This window comes from Lagopus leucura, unplaced genomic scaffold (genome assembly GCF_019238085.1).
Source record: "Lagopus leucura isolate 7727_CA_CO unplaced genomic scaffold, USGS_WTPT01 50893-0_obj-0_obj, whole genome shotgun sequence".
Lineage (NCBI taxonomy): Eukaryota > Metazoa > Chordata > Aves > Galliformes > Phasianidae > Lagopus > Lagopus leucura.
The window spans coordinates 1-7,146 of NW_024969031.1; the positions used below are offsets into that span (position 1 = coordinate 1).

General features: G+C 52.7%; 3 protein-coding genes across 3 annotated transcripts; 2 read left to right on the forward strand and 1 right to left on the reverse strand.

The window, feature by feature from the left end:
* Positions 1-4: 4 nt before the first annotated feature.
* On the forward strand, positions 5-1,430 carry LOC122193979 (caspase-9-like; the record flags this gene model as incomplete). The annotated part of the gene is made up of 3 exons (XM_042894891.1): positions 5-167; positions 546-655; positions 795-1,430. Coding segments are annotated over 3 exons (366 nt in total), but the record flags the coding sequence as incomplete, so codon positions are not given.
* Positions 1,431-2,041: 611 nt separating this feature from the next.
* On the reverse strand, positions 2,042-3,817 carry LOC122193981 (chymotrypsin-C-like). Its single transcript, XM_042894893.1, has 8 exons — positions 3,749-3,817; positions 3,574-3,665; positions 3,380-3,477; positions 3,187-3,309; positions 2,680-2,816; positions 2,458-2,603; positions 2,200-2,349; positions 2,042-2,113 (listed from the first exon to the last, which is right to left on the reverse strand). The coding sequence occupies exons 1-8, from the start codon at positions 3,786-3,788 to the stop codon at positions 2,096-2,098; spliced, it is 804 nt and encodes a 267-aa protein (XP_042750827.1). The 5' UTR covers positions 3,789-3,817; the 3' UTR covers positions 2,042-2,095.
* On the forward strand, positions 3,787-7,140 carry LOC122193980 (caspase-9-like). The gene is made up of 6 exons (XM_042894892.1): positions 3,787-4,024; positions 5,099-5,130; positions 5,396-5,510; positions 6,046-6,225; positions 6,604-6,713; positions 6,853-7,140. Exons 1-6 carry the CDS (start codon positions 3,787-3,789, stop codon positions 6,943-6,945), a joined length of 768 nt encoding a protein of 255 aa, XP_042750826.1. The 3' UTR covers positions 6,946-7,140.
* The last annotated feature ends 6 nt before the right edge of the window (positions 7,141-7,146 follow it).

Here is a 7,146-nt window from a genome sequence, read left to right on the forward strand (position 1 = left end):
TGGATTTGAGGTGGGCTGTGAATCACCCCAAGATGAAACTTGCCGAGGTTGCGTAGAGTCGGATGCGATTCCTTTCCAGGCTCCATCGGGGAGTTTGGACGAGCCGGACGCCGTTGCCAGTTTGCCCACTCCTGGTGACATCTTGGTGTCCTACTCAACCTTTCCAGGTGAGCTGCTTTTCCTGGGCAGCCTGGTCTGGTATTAAGTGGGGGAGGTTGGTGGCCCTACCTGTGGCAGGGGGTTGGAGATTCCTGATCCTTGAGGTCCCTTCCAACCCTGGGCATTCTGTGATTCTGTGAGATAAGTGCAAATGATTTGCAGAAGCAGTCGGTGCTGAGGGCGCTTGGCCAGTAGTCGAGACATCCTAATTCTGGCACTGGCTTTTGGAGAAAGCCACCAGCAAGCTGCTGTGCCACAGCATAGTGTCCCCAATAGTCAGTGTTTGCTACTGAAGTTATGGGCAGCCACCCGTTGGAGGTGGTACACAGGGAGATGAAGAGACAGCAAGACTGACTGCAAGAGTGTTTTTTCTCCTTTCTCTGCAGGTTTTGTGTCCTGGAGGGACAAGGTGAGTGGCTCGTGGTATGTGGAAACCCTGGACAGTGTGCTGGAACATTATGCCCGTTCTGAAGACCTGCTAACCATGCTGCTCCGGGTAAATGTGTTTTTTCTTAGCCTTATTTGTGTAGTGTTACAGCAGTGAGGGCAATAATCAGAGGTGCCATGTGTCAGGGTAGGCAGGCAGGCTGTAAAGGGTGGTGATACTGAGCATGCAGTGCACCTTGTGTTTCCAGGTGTCAGACATCGTGTCCACCAAGGGGAAGTACAAGCAGATCCCAGGCTGTTTCAACTTTCTACGTAAGAGATTCTTCTTCCTGTGCAAATGATGTGGGGTTGTCGACGTCCCAGTCAACGTGAGGGACAGCTTCCCTGTGGCTGGATGAAAGCTGTCCCTGCTGTGACTTGAACCAGGTGCTCCTGGTGACTGCTGTCTGGCTTTGGAGGGGTCTCTGCTGAGAAACGCAATCTGTGAGTGCTGTGGTTGGGGTGATCACCCCCAAGATGAGGAGTGGCCCTGTCCCAACCTGCAGGGACAATCTGTTGTAGGGAAGATGCCGTAGCAGGGGTGTTGGGCTTGATGCTCTCCAAAGGTACCTTGCAACCCCTGTGATTCTATGCCAGTGGTGGGAAGGGGGAAGGGATGTGTGTTGGAATCCCCAGAGTGTGCCAGCCCAGTGATCGCACTGTGGAGTGAGGGCCTCCTGCTGTGCTGTGGCTGTGCTCTCCTTCCTGGTGCGACTGCAGTGGATTGGAGGAGTGAATGGAACCAATGGCTGGAGTCAATGGAAATACATGATTTTTGCAACAAGGGATTTTTCTGTTTGAGCGAAACAAAAGCCAAGAGGAAAAAAAACAAACCCAGAAACTTTTGCTTTGTGCTCTGTCTTCTGTTCTCTCTTGTGTCCTAGAGCGTTAGCTCTAGAAAGCTCAGTTGCGTTGTCGTCATGACCTTGATGCACACAGTCCCCAGTACCTAGGAGTACAGATTACACCCCAAAACCATCTTTGGGCAATCAAACCAGAAAGTGTTTTAATGTTTAGTGGCTGTAGATGTGTCCCTGAGGGATGGGGTTGAGGAAGAGGGGAGGGGTTGGGGTTGGACTTTTTGATCTTGATGTAAAACTGGGAAGAACATCCCAGGTTTTACAATCTATACAGCTATTGTGCACTTTGGCTGCCAGCTGTTTCCCCTTGGAAGGTGTTATTTGTGAGTTAGTCAGCAAACGATGTTTATGCAACTGCTGTTTTTCTAATAGTCAGAGTAGTAAATGTTTCTGTCAGTCTTGTCAATAGCACAAATGCCTGTCCTTCCCCCTAATTGCACCCCACATTGCTGGCAGACTGTAAAGTAAAGAATCTTTCCAATGCAGGAAAGATTAAAGAAATACAGAGTGCAGAGGGGTAGACTCAGCCCCCTGGGGGCTCCTCTCCCTCCACGTGCTGCCCTGACACCCCTCAAATGACCACAGGGACACACGAGGCCGGTTGTTTCCCTTTATTGCACACCACCATACGTGATCTGCTCTGCGCATCCTCAGTTCTCACCGATTTTCTGCCAAAGACAAAAGGATGAGACCGTGGTCAGGCCTTCACGTGGAGAAGGACTGAGAGAACACGCACCAAGAGCTCTGCTCTCACCTCGTTGATCCAGTCGATGTAGGCGGACACTCTTGTGAAGACTGTTGGTTTCTTGGCGACGTTGCAGCCCCAGGCAGAGCCGAAGCTGACGATGCCGTGCACCTCCCACACGTCGTTCCGTTGGCAGTTCAGTGGGCCACCCGAATCCCCCTACCCAGGCAGGGCGCCGTGTCACACTCATACACCCCACAGCTCCCCATCTCCATTCTTCCAACCTCACCGCAGCCATTGGGGATGGCCGGCAGCCCCCTCACTCACGTTGCATGCCCCGACCTGGCCGTCACCACCAGCACACAACATGGAAGTCGTCACCTGGCTGCCCCACCAGGTTCTCTGTGAGCACGTTGCGTAGTCCACGACAGGCAGCACGGCCTGCTGCAAGACCTCCGCCAGCTGCCCGTTAGCTGCAATGACAGCCTCAAGTTGCACCCATGTCCAATGCTGCCCCCATTCTGTTCCCTCTGTGGTCAAACCTCTTACTTCGGAGGGTTCCCCACCCAGTGACCACGCAGGGGTAGTCGTTCTCCAGTTCCAGCCCACTGGGTGGCAGGCTGACAGCCTGGATGGTGTCGCTCTCTTCCACTGGCTCTGTCAACTTGATCAATGCAATGTCGTTGCTGCAATGACAAAACCCCATATAACACAGCCAACCAAACCCTATAGAGAGCCACCAAACAAGCCTTGTAGAGGATCGCCAACCAAACCCCATAGAGAACCATCAACCAAACTGAATAGAATGCCTCCAACCAAACCCTGTAGAATGTCACTTAACAGATTCTGTAGAACACCACCAACCAAACCCCTTCGAGTGCCTCCAACCAAACCCTGTAGAGAACCACCAATCAAACCCTGTCGAACACCACCAACCAAACCCCTTAGAGAGCCTCCAACCAGACCCTGCCAACCCCACAACAGCCCACTGCCAGACCCATCCTCACACCCAGCCTTGGGTTGGCACACCCCTCCCTCCCCCCTTTGCTGCCCTACGTGATGAGGAAGGCGTTCCACTTCTCGTGCACAATGAAGTCCTCCACGTCAGCCACCACCGCGCCGTCTTCTTCCTCTGACAGGTTGTGCTTTCCCAGCGCCACGCGGTACGTCAGGCTCTTGCTGCAGATGGCCATCAGCATGAGGGCAGACGTGGGGGTTTCTGTCCCCCATGGATGCCCCCCAACCCTACCTGTAACAGTGTGCAGCTGTCAGCACCCAGCAGGGAGAAATGAGGATTCCTCCACAGGTGTGGCTCCAGCCACCATAGTATTTGTACTGCAGTGAGACCTGGACGGCGGCACGGAGTCAGGACAGGTGGTGGCCACCCATCCCCGTGTGACCAACAGTGGAGATGGAGCCCAGGTGGCACACAGTCCCCCTTACCTGCCACGGCCAGCTGTGAGGAGTGGCTTCCTCACCGCCCACCACACGATAGCCTAACACCGGTTGCACTGCCGGCTGCCCGCATCCATAGGCTTTGTGACACCAAGCATGGGGACATCAGCATGGGCACGGCCACCAGCCCCACAGACTCCCCCCTCCTCATGCCCTCACCCACCGTAGCCCAGCAGGACGGCGAGACACACAGCCCCCAGCATGGTTGTAGGCTTCCAGTGTGGCAGAAGCAAGGAGCCCACCGTCTTGTATATGTTTGCTGAGCCACCTCCAGCCGTTGGGAACGTGGCCTTCAGCCTGCTAACAGGTGGCCAAATCCCACAGCCTGTGTGCCCACCTTGTGCTATGTCTTATCGGGACCCACCTGGGAATGGATACACCTGTCCCATGTACAACCCCACAGATGTGGCCCTGACCGTGACCCCAGCCACGCGGGGAAGTGGGGGTCCCACACTGACACCCAACCCTGGGCATGGATAAGCACAACACTTAGGGAATAGAATATTTATTTGGGATTTAAAAAGAAAAAGAAAAAAAAGAAAGAAAACAACACGGCAAAGAACACATCCATAGGACAGAATGGAAGCAGCTGTTGAGACAACACCTTTGTGGGACATCACAGCATCGGCACAACCACTGCTGCAGGGACAGCAGGTTAGACGCCGTCCCTTGGGGTGCTTAGAAGACAGACAGACAAAAAATAAAGCTTCTCTCCCCTCGGTGGCCTTTATGGGTGTCTATTTTTTCTTCTGCTTTTCACATGCAGCCTTTGTACTACTGTGCTGAAAACGGGCTTCACTGTGTCTTTGCTACTCCTGTTTTGCCCTTTATCTGTTGATGCAGCTCATACAGCTGTCATGAGAAACCTCACTGAAGTTGGATAAGAGAAAAACAGAGATGGTTTTGTTCTGCCCTTGCAGTGGTGTAGCTGCAAGCTGTGGTCCTTAAGGGGAACCAGAGCAGTTGAATTCTAATGTGCAATTGGAAGGGGCAGAAGGAGAGAGATGATTTTGCCATGCCATGACAGGTGTGAGCACTGCGGAACGCTTCTCCATCTCAGTCCAAGGTGAGAGTCAGCGATTTGGGATGTCTCCAGCAGCAGCCCATGGTAAGGATTGTCCTGGAGCCCTGAGGGAGCTCTGACAGCTTGTAGAGCTTGTTGGTCACTTCCTTGCTTGAGACACACCGTGCTGGGTGTCTGTGTGAATTGCAGAGCAGCTGAGATTTGTGCTGGGTGGGAGGTGACCCCAACTAAATGGTGTATGGTGCCCCAGGTGGGGGATGAGCATGTGCTTGAGGTCCAGGCTCTAACTGCTGCCACTCTTCCTCTTTGTGGTTTGAGAGATGAGAGCCAAACGCTGCTTGTGGTGTGTGGTGGTGTGGGAAGGGGTGTCTGTCACCCCTGTGTGACAGATGACAGGAGAAAGTTGGTGTTAATTCTTTGAAGAACAGGTTTAACATCTCACTGTTGAGCGCTAAGAGCTAAATCCCATTTCTCTGTTTTGTGTTGTAGGTTCAGCTGTTGACAGGGGTGACCACAGACTGGTTAGTATTGTAGATATTTCTTCTTTTCCAGTGTATTTGTGGTTGTGTTGGGGTTCTTTGCTGCCAGTCATCTCAGAGATTCTGTTTGCAAGGAGCTTGTGCTTTAAGAATTGAAAAGGCCGAGCAAGGCTGAAGATATTTAAGTGTTCACCCTCACGATGCAAGGCACAGAATGTCCAAAAAAAGGTCTTAGCGTGGCTTAAACTTCTACCTGGACTAAAGAAGTCCCTCAGAGCTCCTGAGCTGCTGCTGCATGTGAAAGCAGTGCTGTGACAGCAAAACCCTTCCAATTGAAAAGATTGTGAACTATTTCAATGGGTCCCAGTGCCCAAGTTTGAGAGGAAAACCCAAACTCTTCTTCATCCAGGCGTGTGGAGGAGGTGTGTTGGCAATAAGCTGTTAAGTGTGAGCAGGCTGGTGAGACACAGTTGGGCTTTGTCGTCGTCTTCCTTTCATGTCTGTTGCCCTTTTATCCAGGTGTTTCCTAGCCTTCCCACCCATGTATTTCTGCTGCTAAGATGGGTTGAATGTCAGGAGCATGTTGCAGGAGGGCAGCACTGGTGGTTTTGTCGTGCAGCGGGGTGGTTTGACTGTGCAGAGTGGGGGCTGTGAGATGGCAGGAGGGCAGTAGTGGCATCCCTTGCCCCACATCCAGGCGCATTCCTCCTGTTCTCTGTGTTTAGCAGCAAGGGTAGAACTGTAGAATGGCTTGGGTTGGAAGGAGCGTTGGGAGGTTGGTTGGAAGGGCTTGGTTAGTGGGTAGCCTGATGGCTGTGACTCTCGCAGCACTGTCAGAGAGCAGAAAAGCATGGTTTTGTTGGAGGATTTTTTCCGCTGCAGTTGTTAATAGAGGATGTATGGGTGCAGAGCGTGTCAGATGTGAGCGAGAGCTGTTGTTGCTGCCATTTTTTGCAGAAGAAAAGGACCATGGATTTGAGGTGGGCTGTGAATCACCCCAAGATGAAACTTGCCGAGGTTGCGTAGAGTCGGATGCGATTCCTTTCCAGGCTCCATCGGGGAGTTTGGACGAGCCGGACGCCGTTGCCAGTTTGCCCACTCCTGGTGACATCTTGGTGTCCTACTCAACCTTTCCAGGTGAGCTGCTTTTCCTGGGCAGCCTGGTCTGGTATTAAGTGGGGGAGGTTGGTGGCCCTACCTGTGGCAGGGGGTTGGAGATTCCTGATCCTTGAGGTCCCTTCCAACCCTGGGCATTCTGTGATTCTGTGAGATAAGTGCAAATGATTTGCAGAAGCAGTCGGTGCTGAGGGCGCTTGGCCAGTAGTCGAGACATCCTAATTCTGGCACTGGCTTTTGGAGAAAGCCACCAGCAAGCTGCTGTGCCACAGCATAGTGTCCCCAATAGTCAGTGTTTGCTACTGAAGTTATGGGCAGCCACCCGTTGGAGGTGGTACACAGGGAGATGAAGAGACAGCAAGACTGACTGCAAGAGTGTTTTTTCTCCTTTCTCTGCAGGTTTTGTGTCCTGGAGGGACAAGGTGAGTGGCTCGTGGTATGTGGAAACCCTGGACAGTGTGCTGGAACATTATGCCCGTTCTGAAGACCTGCTAACCATGCTGCTCCGGGTAAATGTGTTTTTTCTTAGCCTTATTTGTGTAGTGTTACAGCAGTGAGGGCAATAATCAGAGGTGCCATGTGTCAGGGTAGGCAGGCAGGCTGTAAAGGGTGGTGATACTGAGCATGCAGTGCACCTTGTGTTTCCAGGTGTCAGACATCGTGTCCACCAAGGGGAAGTACAAGCAGATCCCAGGCTGTTTCAACTTTCTACGTAAGAGATTCTTCTTCCTGTGCAAATGATGTGGGGTTGTCGACGTCCCAGTCAACGTGAGGGACAGCTTCCCTGTGGCTGGATGAAAGCTGTCCCTGCTGTGACTTGAACCAGGTGCTCCTGGTGACTGCTGTCTGGCTTTGGAGGGGTCTCTGCTGAGAAACGCAATCTGTGAGTGCTGTGGTTGGGGTGATCACCCCCAAGATGAGGAGTGGCCCTGTCCCAACCTG

What these genes read in the sequence shown, in the direction of transcription:
- LOC122193981 (XM_042894893.1), bottom strand. Translation starts at nt 3,788, where the DNA reads ATGCTGGGGGCTGTGTGTCTCGCCGTCCTGCTGGGCTACG. An exon ending in CTCACAGCTGGCCGTGGCAG is followed by an intron (nt 3,478 to 3,573) that starts GTAAGGGGGACT and finishes GCCGCCGTCCAG; the next exon opens with GTCTCACTGCAGTACAAATA. An exon ending in TGGGTGGGGAACCCTCCGAA is followed by an intron (nt 2,604 to 2,679) that starts GTAAGAGGTTTG and finishes CTGTCATTGCAG; the next exon opens with CTAACGGGCAGCTGGCGGAG.
- LOC122193980 (XM_042894892.1), top strand. Translation starts at nt 3,787, where the DNA reads ATGGTTGTAGGCTTCCAGTGTGGCAGAAGCAAGGAGCCCACCGTCTTG. An exon ending in GACCCCAGCCACGCGGGGAA is followed by an intron (nt 4,025 to 5,098) that starts GTGGGGGTCCCA and finishes TTTGTGTTGTAG; the next exon opens with GTTCAGCTGTTGACAGGGGT. An exon ending in CATCCAGGCGTGTGGAGGAG is followed by an intron (nt 5,511 to 6,045) that starts GTGTGTTGGCAA and finishes CATTTTTTGCAG; the next exon opens with AAGAAAAGGACCATGGATTT.